The 18,452-nt window shown below is 48.9% G+C and overlaps 4 protein-coding genes across 7 annotated transcripts; 2 read left to right on the top strand and 2 right to left on the bottom strand.

Moving 5' to 3' along the window:
* The first annotated feature begins 2,157 nt into the window (after positions 1-2,157).
* Positions 2,158-4,316, top strand: LOC120681960 (cytochrome P450 93G1-like). Its single transcript, XM_039963659.1, has 2 exons — positions 2,158-3,228; positions 3,345-4,316. Exons 1-2 carry the CDS (start codon positions 2,251-2,253, stop codon positions 3,978-3,980), a joined length of 1,614 nt encoding a protein of 537 aa, XP_039819593.1. The 5' UTR covers positions 2,158-2,250; the 3' UTR covers positions 3,981-4,316.
* Positions 4,317-4,447: 131 nt separating this feature from the next.
* On the top strand, positions 4,448-7,319 carry LOC120681961. Of its 3 annotated transcripts, XM_039963661.1 has the most exons (7): positions 4,448-4,757; positions 4,836-4,970; positions 5,867-5,910; positions 6,292-6,484; positions 6,582-6,660; positions 6,800-6,950; positions 7,034-7,319. In XM_039963661.1, the coding sequence occupies exons 1-4, from the start codon at positions 4,463-4,465 to the stop codon at positions 6,352-6,354; spliced, it is 537 nt and encodes a 178-aa protein (XP_039819595.1). In that variant the 5' UTR covers positions 4,448-4,462; the 3' UTR covers positions 6,355-6,484; positions 6,582-6,660; positions 6,800-6,950; positions 7,034-7,319. The 3 variants fall into 3 exon arrangements, with proteins under 3 accessions (XP_039819595.1, XP_039819594.1, XP_039819596.1); XM_039963660.1 differs by having other exon boundaries at positions 6,582-6,950; XM_039963662.1 differs by having other exon boundaries at positions 6,295-6,484; positions 6,582-6,950.
* A 3,637-nt stretch (positions 7,320-10,956) lies between these two features.
* Positions 10,957-12,513, bottom strand: LOC120682987 (serine/arginine repetitive matrix protein 1-like). The gene has a single exon (XM_039964998.1). The coding sequence runs from the start codon at positions 12,511-12,513 to the stop codon at positions 10,957-10,959; it is 1,557 nt and encodes a 518-aa protein (XP_039820932.1).
* A 712-nt stretch (positions 12,514-13,225) lies between these two features.
* Positions 13,226-17,933, bottom strand: LOC120681962 (formin-like protein 18). Of its 2 annotated transcripts, none has more exons than XM_039963663.1 (8): positions 17,651-17,932; positions 17,413-17,517; positions 17,096-17,325; positions 16,097-16,721; positions 15,209-15,929; positions 14,843-15,039; positions 14,520-14,755; positions 13,226-14,378 (listed from the first exon to the last, which is right to left on the bottom strand). In XM_039963663.1, exons 3-8 carry the CDS (start codon positions 17,240-17,242, stop codon positions 13,491-13,493), a joined length of 2,814 nt encoding a protein of 937 aa, XP_039819597.1. In that variant the 5' UTR covers positions 17,243-17,325; positions 17,413-17,517; positions 17,651-17,932; the 3' UTR covers positions 13,226-13,490. The 2 variants fall into 2 exon arrangements, with proteins under 2 accessions (XP_039819597.1, XP_039819598.1); XM_039963664.1 differs by having other exon boundaries at positions 13,491-14,378; positions 17,096-17,335; positions 17,651-17,933.
* Positions 17,934-18,452: the final 519 nt, after the last annotated feature.

An 18,452-nucleotide genomic window follows, 5' to 3' on the forward strand; every position in this document is an offset into this window, starting at 1 on the left:
CATGTTGGGCCGATGAGGTTTAAAAGAATCTTTTGCATTCTTAAACTTGAACTCTAAACCAATAGCTCACATTTGCAAATGATTAACAGTAATAAAATCAAAACCCTTAAGTTTTTCTTTCAAGTAAGAATACAAACTGTTGTAAGCCAAATCCGCTAAGTCCTTTTCAGAAAGCGACAAATTAAAACATCGATTTTAATGGCTTTAAATCTTTGAAAATAATCTAAAACCGATTCATCTCGGTTTTGTCTAACCGATGTCAAATCCGACAACTTAGCTTTGGTTTCTCTGCTAAAGAAGTGATCATAAAATTTATGCTCTAATTGATTTCAATTTAAATAGAACCCGAGGCAAGTGAAGAAAACCAAGAGAAAGCGGTCCCCGTCAATGATAAAGACCCGCTTCTCCCAACTGCAAGATGTACTGACTAACATGTTCCCAAGTCGTACGAGAATCATCACCATTAAATTTAATGAACTCGGGAATACGCCAACCAGCAAGGTATGAAACAAAATCAAACTCAAAAGGATATGGCTTTTGATACAAACGTGAACTACCGATATCAATCCCAAGTTTAGTTTTAAGCACCCCAGCCAAATCCTCTTTGAACCTACAGAAATCGGCTTGATAGCTACTACTGGTCGAAGCATGTAAAGAAGATGAAACACGTTGTGTATTAGGACCAGTGTAAGCCATAGTAGCGTTAGGAATCGGTCCCCTCGAAGGTCCAGATCCCTGCTGTGCTGAAGTATGGGGTGGTGTACACGGCACCATCTCACCAGTTCGGCTAGGGGCAGCCGAACTAGGGATAGTAGCAAGTGGTGTAGGGGATGGTGGATTTTGCACCATCGCACCGGTCTGACCGGTCATCTGACCAGTCTGACTGCCCGGACCGGTCTGATCGGTCACCTGGACCTGTCTGACCGATGGCGTGTGGACAAGATAATGGTAGCGGTGTTTGCCCTGGAAACGAGTTTGGCGGCATGCCATAGAACTGATCGAAGTCAGAAGGTGCACTGGCCGAACTAGGATCTGGAGAATAAGTGCCATCGACACTTTTACCCTTTTTTAACGCCACTATTTCATCATTAATGCCCGCAAAAGTCTCTCCCGCAGCTACTTGCCATCGGATATTTTCTTATCGACCATAAGAGACAATTGCTTAATTAATTCAGAGGGCTCAACATGGATTACCTCGATCTTGTCGTTGTTCAGTTTGAAAGAAGGCATCACGAACTCCCCGACCCTCTTGAATAGGCCTCCACGCTCCTTCTTGAAGCCTTGAAGGAATTGTTTCTTCAAGTGTTCCCCCGCGATGAGGTAGGCCCGGCGCTCATCCTCGGTGAGCTCCTCCATGGTTGCCTTGATGCGTTGTTGTTACTGATTTCACCATGAGAACCCATCTTCTTGGAGATTTAGATTAGATCGGTTTTAAAACCAGATTAATCTCTTCCCCAGCGGAGTCGCCAAAAAGTGTGTTGACACAGAATTGCGCCAAACACACCTGAATACGCTAGAATGCGCGACGATCATCAAAACGATCAACAACAGGGAAACCCTGGGCCGAACCAGTCTGACCGGTTGTGCCGACTGGTCTAACCGGTGCAAGTAGGGACCTCGCGTAGACCTAGAATGACGAGCTCGGAAGGGACTCCATCGGAGCTCGTCAAGCTAGGGTTGCTCTGAGATCGGCAGGCCACTCAGAACATCTTCAAACGTTGTCGAGACGAAGGAAGAAAGCAATTTGGATTTGGAAAAGGGCTAGGGTTTGAGAGACAAAAGTAATGCGAGTTTTTGATTGATTCAATTGGGAATAACCTCAATCGGTCTTAACCTTCATAATATATAGGCCGGGGAAGACGCACCCCTTCACGAGTCGATTTACAAAAGGAAATCTATCTCTAAATCTAAATCTAAATCTACTCGGATTATAGACTTAGACCGGTCTAACCGGTGGGCCCGACCGGCCTCAGTGGATGCCAAATTTGGCTATCAACAACTGATAGCTACGACTAATTAAGCAAGCTATCTGGCGATCGAGGTGCCCAGCATCTATCATCTTGTAGACTTAGTTAACTTGTACACATCAAAACATTTACTGTAATCTTGGTCAGCCGTCATATATCACGTACTACTGCTAGTAATAATAAAAGAAGAGTTTCGAGCACTAATACTACTTGCTATACAGCTCGATCTTTAGCTCACTAGCTATAAGACACTGCACCTCGCTCGATTACGGTGGCCAGAGGCATGCAAATGGAAGAGCAGCAGGGCAGCAGCTGCATGGTCGCCGATCCGGTGTCCGCAGTCCTAGTGGCGCTGATCGCGGCCTTCACCACCGCCGTGGCCTTGCACCACCTCATCATCTCCCGGTGGCGCCTGCAGCAGGCCCTCCGGCTGCCCCCGGGCCCGACGAGCCTCCCGGTGATCGGGCACCTCCACCTGCTCCGGCCGCCGGTCCACCGCACCTTCCAGGAGCTGGCGTCCCGCGCGGGCCCCCTGATGCACATCCGCCTGGGCTCCACGCACTGCGTGGTGGCGAGCACCGCCGACGTCGCCGGCGAGCTGATCCGCGGCCACGAGGGCAGCATCTCCGAGCGGCCGCTCACGGCGGTGGCGCGGCAGTTCGCCTACGGCTCGGCGGGCTTCGCCTTCGCCCCCTACAACGCACACTGGCGCTTCATGAAGCGCCTCTGCATGTCGGAGCTGCTGGGCCCGCGCACCGTCGAGCAGCTACGCCCCATCCGCCGCGCCGGCGCCGTGTCGCTGCTGCGCGCCGCGCGGGCGGCGGCGGCGCGCGGCGAGGCGGTGGACCTCACCCGCGAGCTCATCCGCCTCGCCAACACCTCCGTCATCCGGATGGTGGCCAGCACCGTGCCCGGGAGCGTCACCGACGAGGCGCAGGAGCTGGTCAAGGCCGTGGCCGAGCTCGTCGGCGCCTTCAACGTCGACGACTACATCGCCCTCTGCCGCGGCTGGGACCTCCAGGGCCTCCGCAGGCGAGCCGCCGCCGTCCACCGCCGCTTCGACGCGCTGCTGGAGGAGATCCTCAGGCACAAGGAGGAGGCCAGGGAGGCGCGGAGGCTCCTCGACGGGGACGGCGACGACCACATGAAGGCGAAGGCCACGACGCACAAGGAGGACCTGCTGGACATCCTCATGGACAAAGCCGAGGACAAGACGGCGGAGGTGAAGCTCACACGGGACAACATCAAGGCCTTCATCATCGTATGATTAATTTATTAATTATTTGTTTCCATGATTTACTTACTCTAGTCTTATATATGATGTATATATATTATTGCTGATGATGTATATATAAATATAATATAAACATCTACTAGGACGTGGTGACCGCTGGGTCGGACACGTCGGCGGCCATGGTGGAGTGGATGCTGGCGGAGCTGATGAACCACCCGGAGGCGCTGCGCAAGGTGGTGGCGGAGATCGACGCCGTGGTGGGCGGGGGCCGGATCGCCGGCGAGGCGGACCTGCCGCAGCTGCCGTACCTGATGGCGGCGTACAAGGAGACGCTGCGGCTGCACCCGGCGGCGCCCATCGCGCACCGGCAGTCGTCGGAGGCGATGGTGGTGCGCGGCTTCACCGTGCCGCCGCAGACCGCCGTGTTCATCAACATCTGGGCCATCGGGCGCGACCCGGCCTCCTGGGAGGAGCCCCTGGCGTTCCGGCCGGAGCGGTTCATGCCCGGCGGCGCCGCCGAGGGGCTGGAGCCCCGCGGGCAGCAGTTCCAGTTCATGCCGTTTGGCAGCGGCCGCCGGGGATGCCCCGGCATGGGCCTGGCACTGCAGTCCGTGCCGGCCGTGCTGGCGGCGCTCGTGCAGTGCTTCGACTGGACCGCCGGTGGCGACGGCCACCAGTTGATTGACATGGATGAGTCCGACGGCCTGGTGTGCGCTCGCAAGCAACCGCTCCTGCTCCGCCCCACAACTCGCCTCAACCCATTCCCGGCCGTCGTCTGATCGATCTAACTTGACTTTACTCCGTATGCATGCCGACTGCGACGATGTCGTCCTCTATGGTCGTCTATACATACACATCACTACCTACCGCCATGCACGGCGTGACAGTCATTTGTCCTTTGTCGTCGTCCTTGGTCATCCCGTTGGTTGATGAGCATATGCACGCGTCATCAATCAAGCTGGAAGCACACTGCGTGTTTCTTGGTGTTATGTTATAACTGCACCATCAATAAATTGTTTGAATTGGGAGGAATCATATGCGCAAAAGATTTGTGCATCTTGTATACTATAATCTATACTATAGAAGATAAAAAAATTGAGTTGCTTTCTCACCTGTATTAATCCAGCCATCCCTCTCACAAATCCTCTCTTAAATGTCCATATGGAAGGGCTAAGTGTTTAACAGAATTTGGTGGGAGATAAAAAAAAACATTAAGGTGAATGTTTCCGCCCAAAGTCAATATTTTTTCTCACCACGCGCGATGCTTACCCACCCGCGCGTACCCACGCCTGTTGCCTCTGGCGTCCTCCACGTCCGCGATCTCTCCTTCCTCCGCCCCCGCAAGGGCGACGGCGAGGCGGATGGGATGACCGAGGAACAGGAGGAGGAGAAGTACTTCGAGTGGCGGAGCTCCCTGGTCGAGAAGCTCGAAGGCATCGAGCTCAACCTGGAGGGAGTCAAGTTCAGGATGACAGTCGAGATCCCGCCGTCCGATGACTTCAAGGTGATGAAGAAGTCGTGGGAGGATTTCTACTCCTCCGAGCTACTCAATAGCAGTATGAACTGGTTCCTGTATTGTATTTTCTTGGTATTCCCTGCTAGGTGGAGTTGGGATTGACATTTGCTGGTATCAGGGAACCCGGTGAGGAAGATAGCGAAAAGGCCGGACACAATTGTTGTCTGTGGTGTGCAGTCCAGGTGGTTTGCGGATACAAGAGTATCATCCAAGCCATCTACACTGGTCACGCACACAATTTTCTCAGCACCAGGTAAAATAAGGTTGGTTTTGGTGTTCTCAGAATTTGGTTGGCTCATAACCCAGTGCCTGCGTTTTCAATGGGCTACAGCATAAATGAATTAGTGATGTAAGAAATGGAAGCTGCCAAAGCCTGAAGTCATCTAAACTAAATGGACATGATCTGCATTCGGCCTCTTATAAAAAACTAAAACACTGTTATTCCTTTTTCGATTCAATTTTGTCCGTCTCAGCAGCTTCTTGTTTTGTTTGTAGAACAACATTTATTCTCATGTGTCTTATGTTATCCTGAAAAGTGCATACTGCTACTGAATTGATACGCATAGAATATCTAAGTTTTGCAGGTAGCTTCCTCAATGTGTTATTCTTATTCCTCTCGGAAATAGCATCTATTTGAATCCTTACAAGAATCTTGCCTTCGAAATTTGCTTCCTGATTAGTGGCAGCAACATGCCCGCGAAGTGTTTGTTGAAATGCTAGAATGCATCTGCTTTCAGATATTGCATATATAGTATGCATACGATTGCATTTGTTATATAAAACACAAATGCTCATTGTTTTGATATTGCTTAGACAATTAAAAAATCAACACAGATCATAGACTAATTCGATTCTTGCATATATAACTTGGTTGAATAATTTTTTAAGTGCCTTCCTACACAATTCATTGTAGGAGTAGCTAACCTTCCTACACAATTCATTGGAGGAGAAGATGATAGATGCCTAGAGTTTTTTATTAATCTTTGTTGAACAAATTTGAAATAAAGGATAAGTTGCCAATCATTAAGTGCAAAGTAGATCTTATATTTACTTAATTTTCTTCTAGGTGAAAAAACAATTAGATGAAAAAAATGTTATGCTGGGATCAAACATTGCTATTTTTGATATTATTTTTTCTTCTTTTGGCAGATCATAGGTTTTTACATTGGACTTTTGGAAGAGTGGACAGAAAGGTTTCTTAAATGTCATTTATTCTGTACATTCTTTTACAGTCAAGATCGCATTTTTGCTTTCCGTACTGCATATATAGAATCCTGTTCAAAATGTTGGGCCTATCATCACAATAATCCCATTATAAGTTTGATCAGTGGTTCATGTTTTGCTGAAATGGACATAACTGATAATACTCTACTGATTCATTGGCAGCAAGTTCGATTTGCATTTATTTGTTGGAATTCTGATGTTAGGAGGGAACTAATAAGATGTAGCCTATTGGTTCACAATTAGGTTTTAATCATATAGATGAATTTCTCAGTAATCCATTTTCTTATCTATAGAATTGTGAGTTTTATGTTTTCTTTAAGTGAGTTTCTTTGAAAATATTTGTTTTACAGCAGGGTCTCCCTTCAGGTGTTGATTTTAGTAATATTTACATTCTGAGTTCGGGCCCATCCTAAGCTTTGATCAAGTGGTTCAGGAGGCGGAGAAGCGTTGGTTCAGCTGCCCAGCTTGCCCGCGAACATGGTCGAGATGGCCAAGAGCGTTGGGATTCAGAAGTTGCTGCTGCTCAGATACCTGGAACTGCAGGTAAGCTTTGCCGTGTTCTCTACTTCTCATTGTTGATAGCATAAGTCTGTACGGGGTTCCGCTGACATGAAATTGCTCCACTGGTTGGGTGTGGAAGGTGTCAGCCTGGCCCCTAGGTCCTGCCATTAGGCCCTGCACGCTTCTCCGGAACAGGATGCTGATTGATCCTGACAGAGGTAGGTTCAGCTATTTGTTTTCACCAGTATTGTGCATTGATATTGATGATTGTTTGTCTGTATGGTTTTGTTCATGTGTCCCGTGGGATATGTCAGATAGTTATCTGTTATCGATACGTGTTGTGCGATATTTGCACAGGTTCATAAGAGGAGTTTTGGTCAGAGTTCGAGTTGTATGCAGCGGATATGTTGGTAGGAGTAGTTACTAATGTAGCTTTAGTTGGCATGTTGGCACCATACGTTCGATTCAGTGGTGGATCTGGATCAGAAGGTCTCCTTGGCCGTGTAAGGTATGCTTATGATGCCCTCCCAAATTTACTTTGCTTTGCTTACGGATGGTGGTATACATCTAATAATTTTTTTATTTGTGTAGGATTATACATGGTGCATCTATTATTGGATCTTGGGTAAAAATTTTCTTTAATCATGGTTGCTTGCAGTTTAAATGTGATCGCTTTATCGAATTACAGAAGCTTAAGATATTATTTCATTCTCAAATAGACCACCTTGTCATCAGCTTTATCGGATTACAGAAGCACGAGGGTTTGTTATTTTCCTTCATGTAATATTTCTTTATTTTTCTTTGCATATGCTCTGGTACCCAAAAGTGTAATTGCGGACTGTTAACACATCATTGCCACTAAAGGATTCATTTTCAAGTTTCTTGTGTTTGATCAATCCAATAATTTGGCGCATAGTTGGCTAATGTTATGGACGGGGATGTTGGAGGGAGGAGGATAGCGGAGGTTATACTTGTGAGAGGTGGAGGGCCGCGGGCCTGGACCCTTCGGTCGCCGCCTCGATGCCGTCGGCGGCGGAGCGGCAGCCAAAGGGCAGGACTGCTCCCTTGAACGTGGGAGAAATGATATCTGGGATATGGCTTGATTGATAAAATCCCTAGTTACAAGCCAAAGACTATATATAAGCTAGCTCTACTAACCAACTCAAACTCCTAGAGCTTATCTCTTAACATAATCCAACTAAAAGGAAACAAACTCCTGAAATTTAGCCACTTTGATTGGCTAAACAATCCCCGTCCGGCAAGGTTGACGGCGCCGGCTCCTTCTTCTTGCGCCTCACGTATACTTTGCCGTGCATAACATCTCTCCCCCCTGGAGAAGCAGCTCGTCCTCGAGCTGGAACACCGGATAGAGGTTGCGAAACTCCGACAGTGGCACCCACGAAGCAGCTGTGGCATCAGCACCCTTTCACTGGACAAGCAACTCATAAGTACCTCGAGTCAACCGACCCTTGAGCACCCTCTCTGGCTCACTGCAGACCCTGCCATGATGTACAGGAGGCAGCGGCTTGACTTGCTCCGGAGGTTCGCCGATGAATGGCTTCAAGAGTCCCACATGGAATACATCATGCAATCGTGCTCCCGCTGGCAACTGAAGACGATATGCGACCGAGCCAATCCGCTCAAGCACCTTGTATGGACCGAAATATCTCTGGCCTAGCTTCCCTCGGGCACGTGTATCATTGAGCGACGCCGTCGGCCGATGCAACAGCCGCAGAAGCACCCAGTCGCCCACCTGGAACTCCACTTGCCGGTGTGTCTTGTCATACTGGGACTTGGCCTGTTGCTACGCTTGCTCCAGCCTATCCCTGATCTCAGCAAGGAACTCATCACGTTCCAGCATCTGTTGCTCCACCGTCGGTAACTTGGAGTCACCAGGCCGTATGCCGCGATGGTAGGCGGGTCACGTCCATACACAACTCTGAACGGTGACGTCTTGAGGGAAGCTTGATAGGAGGAGTTGTAACAATACTCCGCCCATGGGAGCCAGCGAAGCCACTGCCGCGGTCTGTCCCCCGTCAAGCACCGTATATACATCATGATGATCTTGTTCGTTGCCACCGATTGCCCATCCGACTGGGGGTGGAATGCCGTAGAGTATTGCAACTTCACCCCGGACAGACGGATCAGCTCGCGCCAAAAGGAGCTGGTGAAGACGGTGTCGCGATCGCTGACGATGGAAGCCGGCATGCCGTGGAGGCGCACCACCTCGTCGAAGAACACGCGCGCCACCAAGGTCGCCGTGTAGGGATGGGCAAGCGGCATGAAGTGAGCATACTTCGAAAACCGATCCACCACTGTGAGGATGACGGATTTGCCGCTCACACGGGGCACGCCTTCGACGAAATCCATGGCGATGTCAGCCCATACCGTGGACGGAACCAGTAGAGGCTGGAGGAGGCCGCCCGGACGGAGGTGCTCGGTCTTGTTACGTTGAGTGATTTGGAGCTTCATTGTACTCCTATTTATTTGGATTTTTCTAGTACGAGATCTGAATGAGTCCGGTCCTTGTTTCAAATTTTCATCACAATCTTTTTAAGACCAAAACCTGGCCGTGCTCTGTATCAGGTAGAGCGGCCATGTAAACAAAAATTGACGGCCATCATGGACGGAGTGGTTGTTTAAATGAGAGGGAGTTTTGCAAAAAGACCCCTCCAAATGAACATGCAATCCGCTTTCCTTGGATATTTTACAAAACAAACCTCATTACCTCATTCGAATACGCAATGCTTTCCCTGGTTATTTTACTGAAGAATCCTTTTTATACCCAAATAAATTACATACCAAATCAAATAGACGAGGACCATTTGTGCGTGGCAACGCCACACCCAAATTAATATACTTAAGGATATACATCTTTGTTTTAGGGGGCCTTTAAGTGTATATATATATATATATATATATATATATATATATATATATATATATATATATATATATATATATATATATATATATATATATATATATCTTTGTTTTAGGGGGCCTTTAAGGATAAAAGGCCCGCCTACTCCTGCCTTCAATGCAGCCCAGCCCAACCCAACCTAGCCCAGCACCATCTTCATTTTCCTTTGTCACAGCAAAGCCGGCCCAGCTTCTCTTTGGCTTCTTCGCCAGCTGCGGCGGCGGCTGCCTTCCGATCCGCCGAGGATCCCGTTGCTGCTGCCATCACGGCGCCCCCTGCGTCTCCTTACTTCTTGGACACCGTACCGGCGCCGGCAAGCGCTACGGCGGCTGGCCGGCCGGCCTAGTGAACTTGGCCAAAGCTTTGATTTATTTGAATCCCGGGGGTACCGAAGCCTCCGCCACACGCTGGTTCAACTGCGTTCCCCAACATTCGAAGCTTGAGACGCGCGAGAACCTGCTCGAGATCGATATCCACGGCGCGACCGCCGTCTTCCTCGCCGCAGATCTCTCCATCTCCTCGGTGAGCCCCCTATCTTCTCGATCCCCGTGTTCGTTCCCAGAATTGGAATCATCAAACACACCCACCGTAGTACCGTACCCATGCATGCTGACAGTAACCACATAACTAGTAGCTAGGTAGCGCAGTGTATGTAAAGATGCTCAGCAAGAAATTAAGATCCTATATCTTGCTTGGAGACTGAAGCACCGGATATGTAGACTAGCTACTTATCGATCAAAACGCGTGCATCTTAATTTTGTTCATATGTGGGGACTTAGGCCTTGTTTAATTGCCTTTAAAAATTCCAAAACTTTACAAGATTCCCCATCACATCGAATGTTTCAACGCATGTATGAAATATTAAATGTAGCTAAACAAAATAACTAATTACACAGTTTATCTATAATTTGCGAGACGAATCTTTTAAGCCTAATTAACCCATGACGGATTAATAATTACTAAATACAAACAAAAGTGCTACAGTACTTTACACCCAAAAGTTTACGCATCTAAACATGGCCTTATTTTCTGCAAGAATAATCTACATGTTTGTGACTATATATATATATATATATATATATATATATATATATATATATATATATATATATATATAGTTTTCCACAATGAAAACAAATAAAAAGTTGATTTATTACTGATCGAAAGGAACTTGATTTATTGCTTGCACACTGCTTATGATAATAATTAAGCTCATCATTCATCGAATTCCATTCCGCTTATATTAGAATTAAAGAGGTTCATGCATTAATAACAAACATTTTTCGACTGCAGTTGGACAAGAAGCAAGATGCTCATATATATAACTCGAAATGCGTAGACGCTACAAGAGAAGGACGACACCCAAAAGACAAAAGACGACACTACTAGTTCATGCATATAAATTAAATAGCTACTATAGTTCATGCATATAAATAGCCTTATATCTAGAACTAAAAATGACTCCATCGACCTATCGATACTTATTGACACTAGCTTAGATGCATGCAACCTAACATATACTCATGATAGCAAGCTAGCAGTGGACAATATGCAAAAGAAGGTACGTGGTAGTAGGTGCGGCCGCGTGACGTCAGAGGCGGAGCTTGGCTCGACGTCTGCCGGCTTTGGCCGCCATGTATGCGGCGCTGTGGTCCGCGAACACCTCCGGCCACACTCTCTTGGATGCCCTGAAGAGCTCCCTCTCGCGGTGCGGCGCCTCCGGCGGGAGCCTGCCGCCGTTGTCCTTGGCGATGCCCGCCGTCGTCGCGAACTTCTCCTTGAGGCGGTTCATCTTGTTGGAGAGCACATGCACGTCCAGGTCGTCAACGCGGCCGCGGCTGAAGGCGCGCCCGCCGCCTTGGATATCCTCGAGGATGTACCTAGCCTGGGGGACCACGCCGAGGTTGTCCTTGCGGAGGTCGGCCATGGTGGCGAGGAGCGCGAGCTCGTCGTTGAGGCTCCACTGCGTGGGGGCCTTCCTCTTGCGCTGGCTGATCGCCCCGCCGCCGCTGCCCGATGAGAGCCCGGACGTGGCGGCAGAGGGCGGCGGCGGGGATCGACGGCGGAGCGGCGCCGCACTTGTCGCACGCTGGCTTTTGGTGTTGCCGGCCGTGCCGCTGCCGCCCCAGTTGGACGAGGCGGTGACGGTGGAGACCAGTGGGCGGACGGGCGGCGGGGACGGACGACGCCGGCGCGGCACCGCAGATCTCCTCGGCTGGCTCGTGGCGGTGTTGGTCGTGCCGCTGCCGCCCCAGTAGGACGACGAAGCCGCGACCAGTGGGGACGGACGCTGGAGCGGCACTGCACTTCTCGTTAGCTGGATCGTGACCTTGTCGTCCGTGCCGCCGCTCAGGTCGGACGAGGCCGCGACGGTGGCGACCGGTGAGCGGATGGGCGGGGACGGACGCCGGCGCGGCGCCTCACTTCTCGTCGGCTGGATCGTCGTGGCGTCGTCGGCCGTGCCGCTGCCGCCCCAGTCGGATGAGGCGGAGACCCGTTGTGAGGAGAAGGGCGGGGACGGATGCCGGCGCGGCCCCGTACTTCTCGTCCGCTGGCTGCTCCTGGCGTCGTCGGCCATGCCGCTGCCGCCCCAGTCGGACAAGGCGGGGACCTGTGAGAGGAAGGACGGGGACGGATGCCGGCGCGACGCCGCACTTCTCGTCGGCTGGCTGCTCCTGGTGTCGTCGGCCGTGCCGCCACTCGTGTCGGAGAAGGCCGCGACGGGGGCGACCGGTGAGCGGACGGGAGACGACGGGCGCCGCGGCGGCGGCGCGGCACTTATTCTCGTCGGCTGCTGGGTCGTGGCCTCGATCAGGGCCGTGCCGCTGCTCATGACGGACGAGAACGCGACGGTGGCGGCCGGTGAGCGGACGGGCGGGGACGGACGCCGCCGCGGCGCAGCACTTATTCTCGTCGCCGGTGACGACGGACGCTGGCGCCGCGGCGGCGTCCTCGCGCGGCTCATGGCCTCGTTGCTGTCGGACGACGATCGGACGCCGACGGGGGAGGGCGCGGACACTTCGGAGGACGACGAGACGTCGATGACGGGCACGGCCAGATCGGAGTCGGAGGAGTTGATGGTGATGGTGGGGGCGGCGGCGCGCTGGCCGCGGCGGGAAGGGAAGGACGGCGGGATCGTGGGCGCCATGGCTGGGATGGATGGATCCATTCGGCGGTGGATAGCTTCCTCATTTATAGGGCTGGAGGGAGAAACGGCGGCGCTGGTTGCGCTCCCGCCCGCGCGCGCGCTCTCTTTTGCTCCGCGTCCCGCCTTTTTTTTTCATTCTTTTTGGGGGAAAAACAACGCGCGCGCGCGCCATTTTGACGCATCGCCTTGCTGCTGATTCGTCTCCTGTGGTTCATCCATGGACTTTGGTGGATTCGATCCATGGGCAATTTATACGTAGGAATACTTCTTCATTCCAAATACTCTATTTAGAAAGAGAGATTATATATTATATATGGCAGCCATTTCCTTCTCTCCAAGCAAGATCCTTTCTATTCAACAACCATTCGACAAACCTTTTGCTTTTTTTTAATTAATAACAAAATCGCAATCATATAGCTGGTTCGAATTTCAGGTGGGCGAAAGGGAAAAAAAAACAACGCGCGTAGTAATAGGATAGCAATTTGGCTTGAATTTCATGTTGGCATGATGTGCCTGAATGCTACTTTCTTAGCATTTCACAACGGCAAATGATGCGCTAAAACACATCCATGACATCGCACACACAAAAGAGAAATACCAACAGAACTTGATCTTCACTCCACGGATGACGGATTTATAAAGTACGGTACAAACAAACCATAAACAACACCTACTCAAACACACAGAATGTCTGATCCAGCACGCCAAAACGAAACAAGAACAGAAATGACATTTATTCATTCAGCCTTGATCTTTGTACATATCTAGAACGCATATTTGTATAAAGAAAAATATTTACGGAGGTCAAAGCAGAGATCATCATATAATTAACCTACTAGGCAGTAGTGTCCCTATCTTTTCATTCTGCTGTGAGCGAGTCAATTCATAACTAGCTAGCCGCTAACTCTTGTTCTACCTGCTGTGTTCCCATCCCATCACTCTATGGTGTAGTCTGCACAAAACATTAGCAGTCACTGTCAGTCATCAGAGTCCGAAGACGAACTAGAGCTGCCTGCCGTCGCGCTCCTCCGATCTTGGATTGCTGGCACCAGTTGCTGCCGGGGATCGCGGAAAGACGACGATGCCTGCGAAGGCTGCCTGCCCTTTGACCCTGATCCAGCTCCTGCTGCCGAAGGTTTCTTGTTAGAAGCAGCCTTGGCGGCCGCCTCTTTCACCTCTCTGCACACCTTGTCCAGCATTCCCAGGAAGTCGCGCACGATGACAAACAGCCGCAGGCCCTCGTCCTTCCCTGTGCTCCCGTGGAAGTAGTCCACCGTGGTGCGCACGAGCGCGCGTAGCTTCTTTTCCTCCTCTAGAAGGTGGGTCACCCGCACCTGAGACTGCTCGATGAACTGGGTCAGCTTCCGATGGAACCCGCTGTCCTCGTCTAAGCTCTTCATGCCTGTGTTCAGGAACTCGTTGGCCTTCACCAGCTTGTGCCCCAAGCTCGCCACTGAGATAGTCAGGGCATCCGAGTCCAGGCATGCCGCCTTGCGCACGTTCTGGAGGTCGTCGCTCAGGCTGGAAACGACTCCTAGGCCTAGCTGCTTGTAGTGCTCCGTGTCATCACTGACGTCCTCAGTGAGATCATCAGAGGTCACGCTGGACATGCTGCTATTGTTCTGCTCTTTGGCAGCCCGCACAGCGCGCACACCCTCTGAGCGAATTATCTCCTGGACAACAAAATGCAACAGCGTTGTCTTGCCATCGACCCCCTTCACATCCGAGAGCTTCAGGAGGGTGTCCAGCTTAAATGCCTGGGCGCCCCCTCGAAAAGTGCCGTCGTTCATTCGGTTACCAGTCTTGAGTACAGCCTCCAGCAGCTTCTTGAATAGACGGCCGTTCCTGACCTCATGGCAGGCCACCTTTTCAAAAGAAAAAAAAAATGCAATTCAATAAAACTATCAGCATTTCCTTGCCATTATCAGACACTTATATCCTCTCTTCTTTCTCTACAAAATGACTTCTTGATAGCTTAATAAGTATTACTACTGAAGCCAGCATACCTCCAGGGTTTTAAATGACTGCTCTGCATTCGCAGCTTCCTCCGGCAAACTGGACATGAAAAGCAAAACATCCAGGCGCTGGTAGAGATAAGGGATGTCAATGATTGTCCTCAAGAATTGCTCCGCAGGACCCAGTTGGGTGAGCTCTCCGGTGTACAGCCGAAGCCTAAGCTCCTCGTCGCTAGTTGGAGTCCACCTTATCAAGGTTTGTATCAAATCAGTGGGAAGTTCATGCCCTGCATCAAATTACCCATTAATTTAAGGTACATTGTTTTTGTCGACTACATAATACAAGAAGAGGCCCATAAGATGGCTGGTTTTACCTTCCATAACTGCATTGCGTACTTCTTCAGCTGAAACACTCAATGCCTTCAATGATATCGCTAAGTTCTGCGCCTTTTTAGCATCGAGTATCCTAACAAATTGAGGGACATCCTTTGCTGCATCCTTTTTGCCATCGCCACTTTTCTTGTCAACAGCGTGACAACCAAAAAGACTCTCAATCATCTCCTCGTTAAACCTATCAATGAATTGACAAGTGGAAAAGTTAATATCACTGACTAACCTGACGTTCTCAATCTTTGGTTAGTAGCAATAGCAAGCAAGTAGTAAAGACAGGTGCCCGGTGCAAATACAACAACAATAATCATGTCACAGTAAGCTACGTTCAGGGTGGTTGGCAAGCTTACTGGAAGGATCCTGCTTTAATTTGATCCCACACCATTGCTTGATCCGGATTCGCAGTAACTTTATCCCAAAAGAATGGCTTCAGCTTTGTTTTATTAGAGTCTGCCGCGGAAGGACCGGCAACGTTTCCTGCCTTCTTCAACGGTGGAGGCCCGCGTGCTTTTGGGGGACCGGGCATCGCTGGTGGTGGAGGTCCAGCTCCAGGTTTAGATGGTGGCGGTGGAGGTCCAGGTCCGGCTGCAGGCCTGGGAGCAGGAGGTGGGGGTGGTCCTGGTGGAGGCGGATTGCTTGAACCAGTCGCTGCTGGCAACTTTGGAGGAGGTGGTGCAGACGGTGCAGGTGGCGCAGGTGGTGCAGATGGTGCAGATGGTGGAGGAGGAACCTTTAGGAGAGGGGGTGGTGGTGGTGGCGGTGGTGCTGGATCTGCTGCAGGTTCACAAGTGCTCTCGCTAGCATTACTAGAAGGAGTTTGAGCAGCAGCTTTCACATCCTGAGAATTAGTAGAGGTCACTGGACATCCAGCAACGGTGCTTATTTCATAAGAGCTTAGCTTCAACGCCTGTGCATTGCTACGTCGCTCAAACTCCGACTTCATTGACATTTCTCTTGCTGCTGCCTTCTTAGGTAATACAAATTCCTTATGCTCGGTCTCTGAAGAATTGATTGACAATGCCCCCAACCGGTTGACATCAATTGGGGAAGAGCATGACTTGCGAGAAGAACCTGTTGCATTTAGGAACAAAGCATGAATTGACTGGTATACTATGCTTCAAGTAAGCATTACTCTCTCTTTGTGTGTGAAAGACCTACAACAAAACATCTATGCAAGAGAGAAATTGGACAAACTGAAAAAGAGAAAACAAAAGCTATTGTGTTTAGTTTTGTAGCACCTGATAAATCGCTCAAACTCAGCAGTGGTTTATCATCATATGATGATGCTGAATCATCGGTTCCACGACAAGCACAACAGCACAGACCAATAAGAGCCACCAATGCTATACAGGCCACTGACAAACCAGCGATAACAGTGCCACTGTTGTCCTTGCTCTTGCCTTTTGGCTCTGGTTTAGAACCCTTTTTGATACTAGTGACTAGTGGGCGAGCTTCTGATTCGAAAGACAAAACACTTCTTATTGCCTGTTTTTCTGAAGGTGGGGGTGGAGCAATGGCAGATGCTCCTTCAAGTAAAAGTCTTTTTTTCATTGCAAAAGGAGGGTTGATACTGTTAGAGTTGAGAAATAAGTTCCTGGTTTTCTCCTGCTGCTTCTGCTGTCCATGTTCAGAGAAAGGGGAATTATGCTTGTTTAAGCAGTCCACAAAGATGCTGGCAACTTCTGCAGGCAACAAACTAGCAGTGATTGCTTCCTCAACACTGATCTTCCGAGGAGAGGACTTCTTATTATTTGTTCTATAGGAATTGCCAATAGTGCTGAATAGAAGGCTATAATGGGACTTGTTTCTAACATCTTGAGGAATTCTCAAGTTTAGATAGCAACTGAGCCATAATTGTTCCACCTGTGTTTAATGTAATGTATGAGAAATAACAGTTAGTAAGAGTGGGCATGGCAATTTTAACTTCTGAATGTATCAATGGTGATGCAGGCATCAGTTAGTGAAAAGCAGGTGTTTCGCCTCTATAAAAAATAACTAAATATGACCATAGAAGTATTTCAAATAAAGTGACTAGATTCAGTGATATTGACAGAGAACTACACAGATTCAGACTGGGCAACACTTATTTCTATGAACCGCAGCAGTGTTTCATTATTACTGTCCTCCAAACCTGCTCAATTTATCTAAGGGAAACAACACAGCAACTGTGGAACTTGGTACACACATCACGTTACAGGGATATAAGTGATATATGAATGCAGAGCATTGGTCATTACCGGTTCATCTTGTCTTGGGATTGCAAGAGACGGCAGGGAGGCTGGTGGCCAGAACAAGCTAGTCCTGGTCGCACCAACGAGCTGCAGCAGCAGAAAAATGAGGCATGCGCTGAGGAGCCATCTGAATTTGCTCCTCGGCCACCTCATCCTATATACAATTTGCTTTGGCTTCTACAGCTCAATTGGCCACGAAATTAACCGGCCATTGCTCCCTTCCTCGATGGGGATCACTGCAGTTGCCTCAAGGATGCCCAAAGATTAATTAACTAATTCCTCCCGTCAAAAAGATTAATTCATCCTCGCCTGATACCCCTCACCTTAGAGTTCGGCGTTGATGTTTAGGCCCCCAATGTTAGCCGCAAATTCGACAATTCGATAGAATACTTGCACCCAGGATCGCTCCTTGTTGCTGGATCTAGCCTCTACATGTCGCGCGGCAAATCCGCCACAAAGGCCAGAGGAAAGACAAGATGATGGCGGATCAGAACAAATTCCAGAAGGCAAATCAGATTTCATCCATCGCAGAAGAAATTCGTGGGGGGAAGAGAGAAAAACCTGCGATTCTTGGCGGCTTCGATCCAATTTCCACGGAAAATAATAATTGAGCCGCCGCCAATCTAGGAGCCCGGGCAGGAGCATGATACGGCGGGGATGGGAACGGAAAAAAGAGTAATTTCTTTGCCATTGTTGCTGACTTGATCCTCCGTTTCCAACCTTGGCATCTATTTTTGGGTGGGGAATGCATGCTCAAGTGGCACCTGTGAGCAGAGGTGAGAGAGATCCAACAAGAGGTTGCCCTCGATGTCAGGAGCAGCCACCATTTTCAGCAACATTGCAGAAATAAAGCACGTTTACCCTGCTTTTTTTTTCTCTTTTGGGTTTCGTGCTTCTAGCGAAAAGCTACTTTCCAAATTCTACAATTTTTTTTTATTTCTCGGCGGTAAACTATTTCTTTTAAAATTCAATTACGTTGCAAATTGTATTGCGATTTAATTTTAAAATATATTAATATCTACCTTATTAAATAAATGCACTGTCAAAAATAGACTTATGCATATCTAGCGAAACTAGTTTGATATGATACCACCTTAGTTCTTAAATATATCACAGTATCTAAACTTTAATCAACAATATTTTATAAATAAATTAGTTAATTTGAATTAAAAAGTAACACTAGTCCATCATCTAAAATACTTTAGATTTAAATTGAAGATTTATATGTTTGCATAAATATTTAAAAAATGTAGTGAAATGAGTAAAAAATCAAAGGCGTTATATATGTAAGAAAGGAGGTAGTAGATATTTGTGTGTGTTTTTATAAAAGCTTGATCAAATCTAGAACACAAATTGATTTGGA

This window comes from Panicum virgatum, chromosome 7N (genome assembly GCF_016808335.1).
Source record: "Panicum virgatum strain AP13 chromosome 7N, P.virgatum_v5, whole genome shotgun sequence".
Taxonomy (NCBI): Eukaryota; Viridiplantae; Streptophyta; class Magnoliopsida; order Poales; family Poaceae; genus Panicum; species Panicum virgatum.

Excerpts from the sequence above, each read along its gene's own strand:
- LOC120681962 (XM_039963663.1), bottom strand. The coding sequence starts at position 17,242 with ATGAGGTGGCCGAGGAGCAAATTCAGATGGCTCCTCAGCGCATGCCTC. Across the intron at positions 15,930-16,096 it reads GAGTTTGAGCGATTTATCAG|GTTCTTCTCGCAAGTCATGC; the intron begins GTGCTACAAAAC and ends TAAATGCAACAG. Across the intron at positions 15,040-15,208 it reads ATTAAAGCAGGATCCTTCCA|GTTTAACGAGGAGATGATTG; the intron begins GTAAGCTTGCCA and ends ATTCATTGATAG.
- LOC120681960 (XM_039963659.1), top strand. The coding sequence starts at position 2,251 with ATGCAAATGGAAGAGCAGCAGGGCAGCAGCTGCATGGTCGCCGATCCG. Across the intron at positions 3,229-3,344 it reads ACATCAAGGCCTTCATCATC|GACGTGGTGACCGCTGGGTC; the intron begins GTATGATTAATT and ends AACATCTACTAG.
- LOC120682987 (XM_039964998.1), bottom strand. The coding sequence starts at position 12,513 with ATGGCGCCCACGATCCCGCCGTCCTTCCCTTCCCGCCGCGGCCAGCGC.
- LOC120681961 (XM_039963660.1), top strand. The coding sequence starts at position 4,463 with ATGCTTACCCACCCGCGCGTACCCACGCCTGTTGCCTCTGGCGTCCTC. Across the intron at positions 4,758-4,835 it reads CTCCGAGCTACTCAATAGCA|GGAACCCGGTGAGGAAGATA; the intron begins GTATGAACTGGT and ends TGCTGGTATCAG. Across the intron at positions 4,971-5,866 it reads CACAATTTTCTCAGCACCAG|ATCATAGGTTTTTACATTGG; the intron begins GTAAAATAAGGT and ends TTCTTTTGGCAG.